This window comes from Protopterus annectens, chromosome 11.part0 (genome assembly GCF_019279795.1).
Source record: "Protopterus annectens isolate FY-2018-M chromosome 11.part0, PAN1.0, whole genome shotgun sequence".
NCBI classification, from domain to species: domain Eukaryota; kingdom Metazoa; phylum Chordata; order Ceratodontiformes; family Protopteridae; genus Protopterus; species Protopterus annectens.
In genome coordinates this window covers 130882658-130899031 of record NC_056745.1, presented here as the reverse complement: position 1 = coordinate 130899031, position 16374 = coordinate 130882658, and the positions used below count along the sequence as shown (strand labels likewise).

General features: G+C 40.6%; 2 protein-coding genes across 6 annotated transcripts in view; one reads left to right on the top strand and one right to left on the bottom strand.

Annotated features, from left to right (window-relative positions):
* Positions 1-16374, top strand: part of CACNA2D4 (calcium voltage-gated channel auxiliary subunit alpha2delta 4) — a 2573275-nt gene that overhangs the window by 1398514 nt on the left and 1158387 nt on the right. The window lies entirely within an intron of this gene.
* The window catches only part of LRTM2 (leucine rich repeats and transmembrane domains 2), a 281826-nt gene that overhangs the window by 62609 nt on the left and 202843 nt on the right, over positions 1-16374 (bottom strand). For both annotated transcript variants that reach the window (XM_044087509.1, XM_044087510.1), the window contains exon 3: positions 14427-15023. In XM_044087509.1, coding sequence (XP_043943444.1) covers positions 14427-15023 — 597 coding nt within the window. The remainder of the gene's footprint in view (positions 1-14426; positions 15024-16374) is intronic.

Below are 16374 nucleotides of genomic sequence, written 5' to 3'. Positions count from 1 at the left end.
TGTACTTCAAGAATTTGACAGACTCTTCTAGTTCATCAATAAACTTATGTAGTCTGTCAATATTTATTTTTATTTATTTATTTGCAGTTGGTTTACCAGGATAGTCCATTGGGCCAAAATGAACCCGTTTTCAATGGAGTCCTGGGGAGAAAAGCTCCATAACAATCTCAGTACAGTAGGTTATTAATGATAGTTATACAATGCAAAAAGTTCAAGCAAATAATTACAAAATAGTTCAGCATACATTAGAAATTCTGTATACTTATGATGGATCATATAGATGATACAGACTAACAAAGTAACATTACAAAGTAATACTGGAAGTAAATTCATATTATGATGCATAAACTTAAGAAGTGCAGTCTAGTACATTATATCAGAGTAGTACATTTTTGCAAATTACATAGGAAACAGAGTGTGAGTGTTAGGGAAAAAAGGAAGAATTACTGGAGAAGCAGGGGAAGGATGGAAGATGAGGTAGCCAGGGTTAATTATGTGGGGTGGGAGCATGAGCATTCCCACTGGGATGCTAGGTGCGAATGAAGAGATCTTTTGAAAATCAAATGGTTAGGGATTGTGCGAATGAAAGGTGGAAGGGAGTTCCAGAGGCGTGCTGGGCCGTAGGATAGTAGGTTTTTTCCAGGGGGATGAATTGGTTTATGCACTTCTAATAGATTTTGATTATGAGATCTTAATACTCTATTTGGCAGATGCATTTTAAAGGCAGAAGAAAGTGAGGGACAAAGGGAGGGGTTGAGAATGAGTTTGTGGGCGAGAGTTAATTGTGTGTAGGTTAGATGATTAGGTAGCTCTAGCCATTTTAGTTTTTGGAGAGAGACAGTGGTGGGTTAATGACCTATGGCTAGTAGTGAACTTGGCAATTTTGTTGTAGCAGGAGGAGAGTTGTTTTACAGAGGACTGTAGATTAGTTAGGAGTGGAGCTCCATAGAGAAGGGAGGGGATAAGAAAGGAAGTAGAAAGAGTGATTTTAGTTGCAGGTGTAAGGTAATGATTTTGTCGGTAGAGCATACCTAGTTTTTGGTGGGTTTTTTTGATATTTAGTTGTATGTGGGAGTTGAATTTTAGTTGGTTATCAATTTGGACCCCAAGTAACTTGGTATCTGTCACCAGTTCCAGATGTGTGTTATTTTGACTCATGATTGAGAATGTATTCATATTGAAAGGAGTGGCTTTAGTGGGGGTAAATACCATTAATTAGGTTTTAGAAGTATTGAGAGCTAGGTGGTTATCTTTCATCCATTGCTCAGTGGTTGAAAAGGCATCTTGTGTAAGTTTTAGAAGTGTGAGAATGGATGAGGCAGAGCAGATAATAGTTGAATCATCTGCATACTGGATGATATTTGAGAATGGGATAGATTTGTGGAAATCATTTATAAATATATTAAAGAGAAGGGGACCCAGTATGGAGCCTTGTGGAACTCCGGTAGGGGTATTAAGAAATGAGGAGGTGGCTTTCTTCCATTTTACTGCTTGATATCTATTGGATAAGTAGCTGGAGAACAAAGTCAAAGAGGAAGGACCTAGGTTAAGTTCGGAAAGTTTAGTTAAAAGCAGGCTATGTGAGATGGTGTCAAATGCCTTGGAGAGGTCAAGAAGTAGGGTAGATACAATTTGGCCAGAGTCACGGGCTTTGTTTACAGTTTCAAGGAAGGAGAGGAGGGCTGTCATGGTGCTATGATTTGGTCTGAATCCATGTTGTGAGTGAGTTAGGAGGTTATTATCTAAGAGATGTGGTAGGAGTTGAAGTTGGACACACTTTTCTAAGAGTTTAGAAATGGGAGACAGGATAGCGATTGGGTGGAAATTGGTTACATTGTTATTGTTGCCACCTTTATGTAAGGGTATGATAAAGGCATGTTTCCAGATTTGAGGTACTATACATTCTTGTATAGAGCGATTAATTAAAATGCTAATGGGGTAGGCAATTGCATCAGCAGCTATACTGAGAAAGTAAGAAGGGATGTTATCAGGAGCGTTTGTACATGGCTTCAGTTTCCTAAGGAGTTTCTTTATAGTAGAAGTGGGAATTGGTTTTAGTGAGAATAGAGGAGAGTGGGAAAAGTGGGTGTTAGTGGGTAGTGAAGATGACGAGAAAGTTTGAGATGGAGACGAGGTAGATAGTATAGAGTTAGTTGATGGGAATGAGGGACATGTAGTAGTGCAGGGTAGAGTGTTGCTAGTGGAGAGTGGGGGTATGTTGGAGAATGTGGTGGTGGTAGAGAATGAAAAGGTTAATTTAGAAATAGATTAAATGAAAAAAGAGTTAAATTGGGTAGCTAAATCTGAATCTGGAATATTTGGGTCTGGGGAAGGGGTATCTGATTTGCTGGGGTTAAGAAGGGTAGAAATACCTTTCCAGAATTTCTGAGGATTTGTTTTATTATTGTTTTGGTGTGTCGAAAAGTAGTTTTGACGATCAGAGATGATGAGTTTTTTAACTTTATTTCGAAGTGTTTTATATTTGTTATGAAGTAATGGGGTTCTGTTTTTCTGGTAGTGTGCCCAGACTTTATCTCTGTGCCGCATAGATGCTAGTGTATATTTGGTCAGCCATGGTGTGGAATTAATCTTTATTCACTTTGTCCTTAAGGGAGCATGGGAGTCAAGTATTTTTAAGAATGTTGAGTTAAAGTGGTGAACTGCGTTATCTAGAGATGATGTTTTTAGACAATTCCAGTTTATTGATTTAAGGGAGTTTGAAAAGGTTGTTGGGTTAAAGTTTTTTGGTTACAGGTAGTAATGTAATTATGGGTGCAATGTAGGTTTGAGGGGAGACGGTGAGTAAAGATGGGTAAGTGGTCACTGAGGGAATCTGGAAGAGTGCCACTATCAGAGAAATAGTGGGGATGGGAGACTAGAATCCAATCTAGAATACTACCAGTGGAAAGATTTTTTGAGGGGCGTGTTATGGAGTTTATTAGTTGAGAAAAATTGTAGAGGTTGATGTTGAGAGAGTTTGTTGGAGACTGAATGGTGGCCCAGTTAATATTCATGTCTCCTAAGATAATAGTTTCGTTGCTAATGTTGTTGGAGAGCCAGGAGAGGATGTCTTCAAGTGTAGAAATATTGTCTCCTGGGGGGATGTAGAGGGAAGCTAGACAAATGCGTTTGTGTTTGTTAACTTGAAGTAAAGTTAGGAGAAGTTCAGCGTTATTAAAGTGTGGAATAGGTTTGGTGTAGGGAGTGACTAACAGGGAGGATGAGTAAATGAGAGCTACTCCTCCACCTTTTTTATGGGCTCTGTCTTTTCTGATAATAGAATAGTTAGGTGGAGTTATTTCAGAGTCTTTTATATGAGGTTTCTATATCGTAGGTTTACCCCGGCTATCACTTCTGTGTCACTGTTAGACAGGGGCACAGTATACTAACCTCAAAAAAAGTCATAGCAAAATTAATTTAAAATGGGTGGCGAAAGCCAAACACACTCTGGCTAGGCTTATAAATGCCCTAGGGCAGATAGCCTAGTATGAACCTATGAACCTATGAGGTTTTAACCATGTTTCAGAAACGGCTAGGATGTCAGGTTTGTTATGTATGAGCCAGGTGTGGAGGTTTGGGACTTTGTTAACTATACTTTGGGAGTTTAATGAAGCAAGGAATATGGACTTGTTTATGGTAGTTGGGGTGGGGGGACCTGGGTTGGGATGAATATCACCTGATAATATACTGATGGTCAGATGAAAGATTGGGTCAGAGAGGTAGTTGAACAGCTTACTAAAAGGATTGGGATCTATTATGATTCTGAGACATTTATTGGTTGTTGTGGGGATGGAGTGTTTTTGAGGTGTGAATAGTTTGTATGGGAAAAACTAGAAGGTTATTGACAGGATAAAGATGGGGAGAGATATGCAAGTGTGAGTGTGGGTGAGGGGAGTTAAGATGGTTGGTTACATGGAAGGATTGTGAGTGGTAGGAAGTAGTGAGTTGTGTGAGGTAATGAAGCTAGGTTAGATGAAGAAGTAGTAGAAGTGAAAAGGAGATGAGTGAGGGTTTTGGGAGCATGTTGAGATAGGGTATTAAGAGGTGTAATATTGTTGAGAGTTATATATGTAAATAAGAGACAATTATATATAGAGAAGCTGATAAATACCTAGAATTAGTAAGAGAGAGAGGAGGGTTATGTAGGGATTAGAGAGGGTGTGGTTTTTGTGTATGTGTTGGAGGTAGAAGTGGTAACCTATTGGCTGGGGGAGATATCTTGGGGAGGAGAAAGTATTTCAATTTGGGTGGGAAAAGGAGATGGGTGTTACTGCAGTATTGGAGGCTGATTAGTGTGGATTGGAAGTGGGTGTGGTTTAGGAGGGATATAGGTAGAGGTGTCGGGGGCGGGTGGGATATGGGGGCAGGGTAGGGCGGAGTGAGCCCACAGAGGCAGGAGCGGATACACAACCCAGGAGGGCAAGAGGAGATCGAGAACCTATCAGTGGAGCGATTGTCAGCAGAAGGGTAAGTGGCAAAGGGTAAGTGGAGGGAAGCTGGAGTAGAAGGGGGAGTGAGCACTAAGTTTTAAGAGGGAGAGGGAGAGAGAGTTTAAGGAAAGTTGGAAGATAGAGATAAAGCAAGAAGAGAGTTAAATAGAAGTCTATATTAGAGGGGAGAGAACAAATGCTGAAGTGCACCTAGCCCAGCAGGGGAATCTCTGGACTAAGCGGGACTGGAGCGGGAAGGGAGCTAGTAAGGGCTAATAGGTATCAATTAATAACAATTGTTGAGAAGTTATCAGAAAAATAAGTACTAATAACTTCCTGCCCATATTTAGAAAAGGTTGTCCAAATATTGGCAATAGCACTTACAATGTTTAAAGGAACTAAATTTAAATACCTCCTTCAGCTCCCACCTTAATAGAACTGCATTTACAAAAGTGGGGTGCAAGCCACCCCCATTGCAATGCCTTGAAGTTGTTTAAAGTGCTCCCCATTGAAATAGATTAAATTGTTACTCAATATCAGCTCCATGAAATCTGAAATCTCACATCATCAGTAGTTAGTACTTTCTACTTCATTGTAATGTCACTGAATCATTGCAGGCCTTGTTCATGTGGGATGACTGTGAATACATTTTTAATGTTCATTGTGACTAAAAAACACTTGTTGTGACATTTAATCTTCCTTAATTTGTTCAAAAAGTCCCAGGAGTCCCGGAGGACATGTGGAAACTCCTTGAATAACAATTTAACCTGTAATTGATATATTTAGCATAGGGTTCCATAATAGATCCAGCAGCTGCCACAGTCAGGCATAAAGGTGAATCAGCGTAGTTTGTGTGAATCTTTAGAATGCCAAATATCTTGGGGATTAATAGAAATGGAACCTTCAAAAATTGAACAAATCTGTAGCGATATCTTCAAATGATAATAATCATCCAACAAGGCATGTATTGCACTATATGCAGTATTTATTTCACTTATAGAGGCCACCTAATAAACTGCTTCATCTGATGATCATATGATCATTCTGCTAATGTAGTCAATTAAATCTATTATGACCAAACCTCCACCATTGTCAGGTCTCATACAGCGAATGCTTTTATTAGAAGTAATAGTGTCCAGGGCGGTTCTCTCCTCTCTAATCAAATTATGAAATATATGTGGTCTATTTTTCATTAATAAATCCCGGATTCATATTCACAGGTTTTCTGTGACTCAGTCATAAGGGGTCCAGGAACAGTTCCCCTTCACAATATCGAATGAATGGAAGCTCAAAATGCATAAGCTCGAGACGAAAACCTCGAACTTCCATTCACTCGAAATTGTGAATGGGAAGTTTAGGGTTAGAGAAAAAAGGGTTCACTTACCTTTCTGCAGGGGGCCAGGTCCCCCTACACCCTTGTAGGTTAAATCCACATGCTACGTGACCGCAGTGTAGCGGAAGACTGGAAAGTCTTCCGTTTTGCGCTTATGCATATAGTACGGAATGGGAAATTTCCCTTTCCTTCTCTGTAGTGCGATCTCGGAGTAGGAATATTTAAGTAGGGGGGGGTGGGGGGGTACAGAGGGGCAAAGCCCCCCTGCAAAAACATTAGAAAGGTGTACATTTTTTTTTTATGTCCCCTTCATATTTTTGAGTTTCTTTAAACTCGTGATTCTGGCTTTGGGTTTATGAATTTCGAGTTTAGAGAAATTCGATCATATGAAGGGGAACCCCAGGAACACATGTAGAAAGCAATCTGGCCTTTGACCAACATGTAGCTAAGATAATAAGAAAATCATTTTATGCCACCCAACTAATAGGTAAGGGAATTGCATCCAGGGCTAAAGAAGTTATAGTACCACTTTACTCAGCTCTTATTAGACATATCATAAAGTACAATGCCCCTTTTGGCATGTATCTAACCAGACACTTGCAACAGTTGAAATTCAGGGCATGAATACCCAGTCCTACCCTGATTGGCTAAAGTCTCCTACAGGCTGCTGAGAGGGGATCTTTGCCTGGCTTACCAGGCTTCCTTAGACCCAGCCCTGATGGATCTATTGCACCTTTGCAAAACAAACAGCACCAGAAACATTAGATCAGGGATCTGGACATCATTTGTGACATAAACAGAATATGCTGAAGAGACAGATATGAGTCCCAAAGGATGCCCACACGACCCCCACACTATTGAACATGACCCCCACACTATTGAATAGACTCCCCAGTCATGTAAAACAGAGTTCATGTCTGATCTTATTCAAACAAAATCTTAACAACCGAATGGGAAATTGTAAATTTATCCTCCGGTCTGGCTCCCATGTCCATTATGGACAAGGGCCATCAGAATAAGAAAAGTATTATCCTAACTAACACCCCCCCCCCCAAATCATTAGCTACCTGCCTAATAACATGATCCTTGGGACCCAAATGGTTTGGAGTGTGTTGCTAAACTTGTAAGGGCCCTAGTGGTCTTTAGCCTAGTAACAACCTATGAACCTTACAGGCAAGAAATCTCTTTGAAAAGACCAGCATTTTATAAAAAGAGTACACTGAGGTATCTCAAGTGGGGAATGCCACAGTGATGACAATTTATGATCAGCCCCTGACTGCTGTTTTAGATAGCCCTGCCTTGCTTTAGGCAGGCAACAATTAAATATGTAGTAAGAAATTGCTACCTTGTGCTCATACCTTAGATTATCTTGCCCATGTAAGATCACAGTTTTAGTCTGTTATCTCCTAAAGTTTTAAGAAATATATCATTTTCAACAACTGCTGTTTTTGTGTACTCCTTTTTTCTAAAAATGTTGCGTACAGATGTATATGTTCAGACATTACTCCAAAGAGTTCCACATGTTCTGTGTCCTATGAAGCTGTAATGCTTCTGAGAGGTACTTAGTAATAAAAATACTCAGCTGAGTACTCTGAGCATGCCTGATGGTACCCTTGCACAGAGGCTTGTCTCAAGTCAAGGACATTTCATATACCTGCTCTATAATCAAACTGATCTGAGTGCCTCATTAGAAGTATCAACTTATCTTCATGGTGAATACTTTTACCAGCCATTTTTATCCAAGAAATTGATAGTTTTGTTCAGAAGACTGTGACTATGCAGAAGAAAGTTCACTACATCTTAGCTATAAAGCATTGTATTGCAGCTAACTAACAAAGTTCACTTTTTTGACAACAGATTGTTTTCCCTGCAGTGAAAAATCATTTATCTGCACCAGAGAGATAGCTGACATTTTGAACTTCACAGTTTAATTCCAGAAGGACTAGGGGAAAAAAAGAGGCAGTGGATCTTAACAGCATTCACTTCATACCCATAGCACCTGTAGCAGTAGTACCTAGCGGTTCCTGACCGTGCATAGTAAGTGGAGTTCTAATGGTTAGGTGATACTAAGTTATCCCCTGATGGCATTGAAAGATCCATCCACTAACTAGTCTCTGATGTCTTCCCCTGAAAGAGGTTTGATAGATACATCAGTATTTCTTATGTTGGTACGTGGTGCAGAGATTTATACCTAACCTATGAGCTGTTCCTTCATAGGTTCATAGGTAGGTACTAGGCTATCAGCCCAAAGGCATTTATAAGCCTAGCCAGAATGTGTTGGTTTTTGCCACCCCCTTAGATTAGTTCCCTGTGCCTCTGTCCAGCAGAGCCACTGAAGGGATCCCCGGGGTAAACTTTCTGTTTCCCATCCACTCGTCAAGGTTTCTTTTGAAGAGTGTTAGTGAGGAGCTCTGCCTAATGTAGATTGGAATCCTTTTCCAAAGCATGGGAAGTCTCTGAGATAGGAATCTATCCCTCCAGCACGTCCTATTTATTGTTGTGGTGAGGTTTAGATCCCTAGAGCATGTGGCTTGAGGGGATAAGGTTTTCTTTAGGTGAGCATGTCCATCAATTTTGGGTTGAACATGGCCTTGTATGTGAGGCAGAGATCACCTCTGAGTAGGTGGTATGCAACTGAGTACAGCTGGAGTTTCTTCAGTCGAGCTGCATAGGGCATCTGTTTGAGGCCAGTGATCCTCTTGGTGAGGTACTTCTGTGGTCTTACAGGTGTCTTGTAATGTACATCCCAAATGGGGCGTTGTACTCTATGATGGGTCTGATGAGTGATGAGTAGAGGGGCACAATGACCTCTTTTGATCTGGATGCGAACTGTTTTGTAATTAGGTGGGCCACATAGAAGGATTTTCTAACCACTTTGGAAATGTGATTATCAAAGGAGAGATTACTATCTACTTGGGTCCCCAGTTCCCTTATTACGTTTTCCGTATTTAGGGGGGTACCACCTATGTGGTACTTTGTTTTTTCCAAAGGGATGATGATGCACTTTTATTCTTCTTATTGCTTTCCTACATTTGGGGAGTTTAAAGTGCCTCAGTATGCATGATGCCTGCTCAAGGGATGGACATCACCCAATCCTGTCTCCTTCAATCCCTAGGAAAAGAACAACACTGTTCCTTTGTCAGGACTACATGTTTATACATTAATTTCTTCTGGGACAGAGGGAAGGCTATCCTTGCCTCTGTCATGATGGATCACTATGACCCAGATTAGACCTTTCCAGGAACAAAAAATGTGGTTCTGCTCAATGCTCCTTGGAGATATAGTCTTACTTCTGTATGACTGTAAAGTCTGTAAGGGGTACCTTCTCCATTCTTAAATCTCAAGGGTGATCCTCTTCCTCTTCATGTTTACTGCTTTGTTTTATAGTGTTGATTATTTCTATTTTGCATTGAGTGACCTGTCACCCCATCCTTCCTACCACTTTTTTATGTTTGCAGCTGACAGCCAAGTCATAGTTCTCTATTTATTCTATTTCTAGAACAATAATAACATTGAGAGCTTCTTGTGCCATCAAACAACCAATTCATGCAGCTTTTTGCATGAACTTTTAGACCGAAAACTGCTCTTGTTTTACGCTCACAACTCTTACTACTCATTCTCCGTGCAAACAAGCCCTTCCGCTGTTTGCTTCCTCCTACACATCATTTGTGTTTTGTAATGCTCTCCTTGCTAACTATCTTGAGTATTTCGGATGAGGAGAAAGAGATCCCTAGTTCTTTCACTGCCTCTCTCTTGGCTCCTTCAAGTATGTAATAATGAAATAATTCCACCTGTAATAAGGTTTTCTTGAATGAAGGCAGAGCATCATGCCAGAATACAGATGTACACTTCAGGGTGGAACTTAACACCTTGCACCAGCTATTCAGACACTCAGCTAGTCCATTGGAGTGGAGTAGGCAGCCTCATATATGTCTTAGATAGATAACACCTCAGAGAAAGTTACTACACTGGATATTTCCTTAATTAAAACCTCTTTTGAATTCCACAGACGTTGCATATCACTATGATACATTTTCTATTTATTTTATTTTTTATTTATTTATTTAACATTTGTTAACTGGGAAGGTCTGACTTGGAACGAAGCCAATTTTCAGTGGCAGCCTGGGGAGAAACACTCCAGACGCATGTCTTTGTAACGTGGAAGGAAACTGGAGCACCCAGAGGAAACCCACACGAATGCAGGGAAGACATGCAGACTCCACACAAAAGGGACCCCAGCTGAGAATCAAATCGGAGAACCTCTTGCTATGAGGTGACAACACTACCACTGCACCACTGTGCCATGGTTTCTAAGTGTCATTTGTCCCAAATGGGGCAGTGACATCCAGCTGTATACTCTAGGAAACTGTGCTTGGAATTCTAAGCATTTGTATTCTGTCCATCTTATCTATAGTATCAGCTACCTTACCTTTCTATTCCCTCCTTCCTGTCTTGGGTTAACTACCTAGGCCTAAGCAGCTATCTTCACCCCCCCACCACCCACACACACACACCAGTCCCAAGACCTAGTACTAAACTTTGGAAAGAGATTAGCAGCTTCCCTGGAGGAATGGCAGACAGTCACATCAGACATCTGAATGCTTGTTATAAGAAGGTGCCATCTAGATTTCAAGTTAACACAGCTTGGCTAAGGGATACCAGTAGACCAGGAATACCTGATTGTAGCCACTGTGCACCTGATGTTAGAACTAATGGTAGTATGGCACAGAGAGATAAAGTCCTTACTGTGCCTCAGATTTCCCATGATCAATAACCTGCACAGACACCGGAGGGGCCACAGTGAAAGAGAGAAATGAGCAGCCAACACTGTGTCACCCATCCTCGGGGGAGGGAGGTAGCACATGTTCACTGAAATAAGTAGAGTTAATAACCTGGGAAGCTCCGTGTTGCATATGCAGTGTGCTGTTTATTCATGAAGATGCACATACATAGAAGTGTTCATGCATGTCCCAAAGGCAGTCGCCAAACAGCTCACAAGATTGCTGAAGTATGATGGGAGTTAGAACCAGTGTCCATGATCTCTTCACTGATCTTGGATGTGGGTCGAATTGAGCCTGGGGGAGGCTAAGGTGGGTCTGGTAAACCCAGTGGCTGAGAAGAGGAGTTGGTGGCAGCTGATCATCAATTGCAGAGATTGGGGAGAAAAGGAAAAAAAGATGGCCCTTGAAGGCCCACTCTTGACTTCTCCAAATTAAGTAAGTTTCTATCAGTCTCCAAATGCAAAGTGCTAACCCTCCAGGTTTTCCTTCCATTACCAAGTCCAAAAGAGTGTATGGTCACTATGGAAAGATGCACACTAGTGCATTTGACTTCCAAAGGCAGGGAGGGGGTGTCAGGTGTTTCCTAAGATTCTGGGCAGGTGGCACTTCCAATTCACCTCATTACACTTTGGCTTAGCTACCATTCCAAGAACTTTCATCAAATGTCAAGCTCCAGTAATTGTCCATTGCAGGACAAAGGGCATACCTCAATGATTCTGTCCTACAAGCCCAGTATCAAGAAGAAGTTATAAAAGCCATATCATTTTCATAACAGTGCCTGCAGAAACTGGGCTTCATGTCAAACCTTAAGTCATTTTAACACCCTGTCAGAGAATAGTGTTTCAGGGGACTCATAAACATTACATTTTCCAGGGGTTTCCTCCTTCAAGATAAAGTGCTGTCTTTTACAGCCTTCCTTTAACAAATGGCACAAAAACTCCAGTACATAACCAGACAAAACCTTAACATTCTCTGACGCATGACCACCACCATCCTAATAGCCACATTAGTCGCATACATAGTCAGTGCTATTTCAGTAACCTGTGGGATCAGCACTCCCAAATGCTGCAACATCCTCTCTCTGCCTTGCCTTTCCTGAAAAATGAATTGAGCTGGTAGATCACAGCTATGGAAGAAAACAAGGCCATGCTCTTCCATCCCCCACCCCGCAACCAAACTCTGATTAGAGATGCTTCAGAATTGACTTGAGGGGTACAATTTTAGGACCTGAAAGTGCAACATACTTGGTTCCAGATGGAGTGCCATCTATACATAGACTTAAAAGAGTGGCTAGCAATCCAGTATGCCCTCCAAGCACTGAAACCCCTTTGGGTCCCAAGCATTCTGACAATAGTCACAGAGAGCATCACAGTCATGTGATACATCATAAAAAACAGAAGGCACACACTCCTGCAAACTGTGCATGATGACACCAAAGAGTTGCAAGATGGCTATAAACCAAAATATTATGCCAGTGGCAGTTTACATCCCCACAAAGGTTAACAGTAAGGCAAGCCATCGGTGCAGAACCTCATCCCTCAAAGAGTGCACTGCACACATCAATTATTCCCTCTGGCAACAAATAAATGGGGACTTCCAGAGCTAGCCCTCTTGTCATCCCACAACTATCACATCAAAAATTTCTGTTCCAGGTTCCCATACAAGAGGGCTAGGAAAGTAAACTCCTTCTTCCATCAGCTGAAGGAACAAGATCCTATGTATTTCTACCTCTGCCTCTGACCCTACAGGAAGTCCAAAAATAGTAGAAGAATGATCAAAAATGATCATGATTGCACCTGTTTGGCAAAGATAATACTGGTTTTCCTACTTACTATTCGTGGTCAGGGAAGTTCCAAAGGAAGGGCGGGGATTTCAGTCCTCGGTTGGATAGCCTAGACAATATAACTTTGTTACCCTTTAGGCACATGTTGACAGGAGTCATGCATATCATAATGAAAAAGGCCAGAAAACCACACACTAGGAAATCATGCCTGGCAAAATGGAAAAGATTTTCCTTGTACTGCTAAAGGAGAAATCTAATACCTACAGTAACAGGGGTACTAACAACCATGCAATACTTGACAAAATTGTTTCCTAAAGGCTTAGCCTGTTCCTCTGTTAAGGTCTACCTGTTTGCTATAGCATCATGTTTACCTGCAGATCTATCACTCACCTCTGGGAAAGTAATATAACACTTCCTGGATGGTGTCTGGCAACACAGACCTCCAAAAAGGCGTATGTACAAACTTGAGATCTGAATTTTTAGTTGGAAAAATTACACCTACCACCCTTTGAACCCAATGGAGTCAGCCCACATAAAACATTTTTTTGTAGAAGAGGGTATTCCTGGGACAGTTATTTCAGTCAGGAGGGTTTCTAAATTATATGAACTCATGTTTAAGGGACCCTTGCTGTTATTCCACACAGACAGGCTTGTCTTGCACACCAGCCTCTCATTCATGCTAAAATATGTGACATACAGATCACATTACACCAGGCAATTCAACTCCCAGTTTTTCCCTAAACCACAAAACAAAAGGAATAGAATTATTCATTCTCAAGATGTATGCAGACAGTTAATGTACTACCTGGACAAAACAAAAGCCTACAAAAGGGCTGATCAACTATCTTATTCCTTTAAAAACAAAAAGGAGTTGCCTATCTCAATTCAGATCATCACATAGATTTCTCAATCTGTTGTCTTCTGCCACGATTTTCAATGAAAATAATTATCATCAAGGTAAGATCCTAGTTCTGTCAGGGGCACAGTCACCACGGTAGCCTTCTTGAATGGAGTGTGATAAAAGACATCTTGTAAGCTGCTAACTGTTCACAGCATTTCCAGTCACTACAGGCGTAAAATCATGTCAAGGGCTAGGCAGGTCTCACTGCAGCAATACTGAAGAGTATCTTTCCTTCTTTGTCCTCAGGACTGCCAACCATCCAAGGGAATGTTGCTGAAATATTTGGGATTATTTCCTGAAATTATAACTGCAGCAGTGATTTATATGAAGAACATTGTACAGCTGTGCTATCAACTTACCATACTTGTAGATGTTCAGTGTAGTCATTGTTTCACCATATTTTCCACCTCCATCAGCCTTTAACAAATGTGGAGCTCAAGACTGGAGCGGGGGCTCATTTTGCCCCCCTTTTCTCTTGCATGTCACACTACTTTTCTTCTTCTCCCCTGCACCACTAATTTAGAGAGGTCTATGAGGTCTATAACTGCTGCATTATGTATCTCATAGAAGTCCTTTTCCCCAGGTATACGTTCTGTATGGGTAAACTGTTTAATAGTCTGGGTAAACTTTAGCTTGAAGCAAGAAAGAACAGAAGATGGCCAAACATTAATCTGCTTTATACCAAGATGTGGAGATTTCTGGAGAGGAGGAGATGTAATGTTGGCATGGGGGTTAGGGGATGGACTCTGAACTTCTGGACAGATGTAGGGCTCCACCTATGGCATACAGCCCTGGAACTGGGCATCTACAATTATGGTAAGTTGATAACGTTACTGTATTTCTCAGACTGGATACACTCAGCATAATTAAATATGGATTGAGCAAAAATATGCAACTTATATAATATTCAGTTGTTATACCATACCATTCAAAACTGTTCGTTTTTCAGGAAGAAAACACTAAGTTAATTTGTAACAATTAGTCTTTTTGAAGACTACTGGCTTTGACAGTTTGAGACTAAAATATTCTGATTTTCCATGTTGAAATCATGGAACTTATTCTTTATTACACTTAGTCTGGTTACCATCCTACAGTTTTACTAATTTCAGTGCATTAACCTCTGCTTTTGGGGAAGTTTGCACATAATCCATAACTCCACTCACATGGTCATGTCACACCAAAATATCTCTCTACTTACCTCTGTATGTGAACCACTCGAGCCAGTGTTTAAAGTCCCTCAGGTTACAGTCACATTCCCAAGGATTATCCGCCATGTCCAGCTGCTGCAAGCCAATCAGTGACTCAAAGGCAGCCCTGTTCAGCCCTTGTAGCCGATTAGACCTCAGCGACAGTGTGGTCAGGAGTACCAGCTCATCAAAGAGGCCAAGAGGAACCTCTGAGAGGCCATTGGTTGATAAATCCAGTTTCTTCAAGCTTACAGTTTTCTGGAAGAGACCTTTGTCCAGAGATCTGATACTGTTGTTACTCAGGTTAAGCTCCGTCAGATTGGTAAGGCTCCAAAACGCAGTCTGAGGGAAGTTGTCCAAGAAGTTGTTGGAGAGGTCCAAAACATTCAGTGCTGTTAGATTAGAGAAGGACTGTATTTGCAGGGAGCTGAGTTTATTGTTGGTCAGGTAAAGAGATTGAGTATTAGGTGGAATAAATGCAGGGATGCTGGTGAGGTCTTTATTACTGCAGTCCACTTCCCAGCTCGTAATGTTGCATCTGCATGTGACAGGGCAAGTGTGCATAGACCTCAGGGCACACAGCGACAGACACAGCCAGCAGACCAGAACTGCAAAGAGATAATATAAGAATCAGACAGTTATGAACAGGATGGTTCTTTTTTTATGGCAAAAGTTTAATTTTGGACTACAAGGAAACTTTGTAAGTTCAAATAAATACAAGACAAGGGGGAATTCAAGAAAACTTACTAAAGAATAATAAAAGGAAGTATATAAATTCTGTTTTATGGAAAGAATTGTGGTATAATGGAATATCTTGCTAGCACAAGCAACTTTGTCAAAATCAGACAGCATCTAGCAGGAATGTATGCATTTCCTTTTCATAAAGCAGCATTAAACAACTGGTGGATGACCAATGGCCAAACAGAATGAACCAAAGATATTTTTCCTGAATAATTGTTTTATACATCTAAAACTTACATGCTCTTTTTTTTCCACAAATATAACTTTGATGCAATATATCTCCAAATTAACTCTTAATTACTTTCAGCGGACTTACCTCCCATCCTTCCCAACTTTTGACACAGAACCTTGATTCTCATTTCGTTTCTTAACATTTACCGTTTTCATTCTCTTTTGTGCTTTGCCTCAGTTTTGCATTTATCTGGTAACTTTTCACTGAACCTCTTAACCTACTCAGATAACTGGTTAAGTTGCAGATTGTGTGCAGCTTAATTTGCCCCTTTATTCACTTTTTGAATTGGGTAGCTGTGAATATAACCAGTTTAGACATTAGTAACATGTTGGCACAGTGTCTCACAAAATGCTAGCAAAATATTATCTGCTTCTTGGTTAATGGGACATAGATGGAGATATTAAGCAGGGTCTTCTGGGATAAGTAGGGTATCAGGGGTATTTGTGCTCATAAAAAGACATAACAATAAAAGTATCCATTTGTGCAGATAACTCAAAGGTTTGCAAATGCACTGATGTACAGCAGGTCAGGGTTGGAAATAATTAGAAAGGTTTAATAAAATTCAAGAAGCTGTAATATTTCTGAGACACTAAAACCATGTAGGAAGTGCTTTTAGCTAAAAAGAAACTATAATAATAATGAATAATTATTTGTCTGTGCTGGATACTGTCTTGGACAGAAGCTGAACTCCACTAATAGTGGTTAAAGATGTGTGCTCAACAAAATGATGCATTATTTAGTGTTTGGATTTACTAAGCAGTCCAATTAATGCCACAAATAGGCAGGGCCATTAAAAATTAGATCAGTGCAGGAAAAATATATTGCCCAGTATCTGTTATTGTATAATACAATATTTTGAACACATTGAAGGATTTCTGTCTTCATTTTTATTTAACATCTGGCTTAATCAACTCAATGTCATGCCCACTTTTATCCAGAAATATCAGAAAAAAGGGAGGAGTCTGCTTTGTGATGTCATCAAAGTG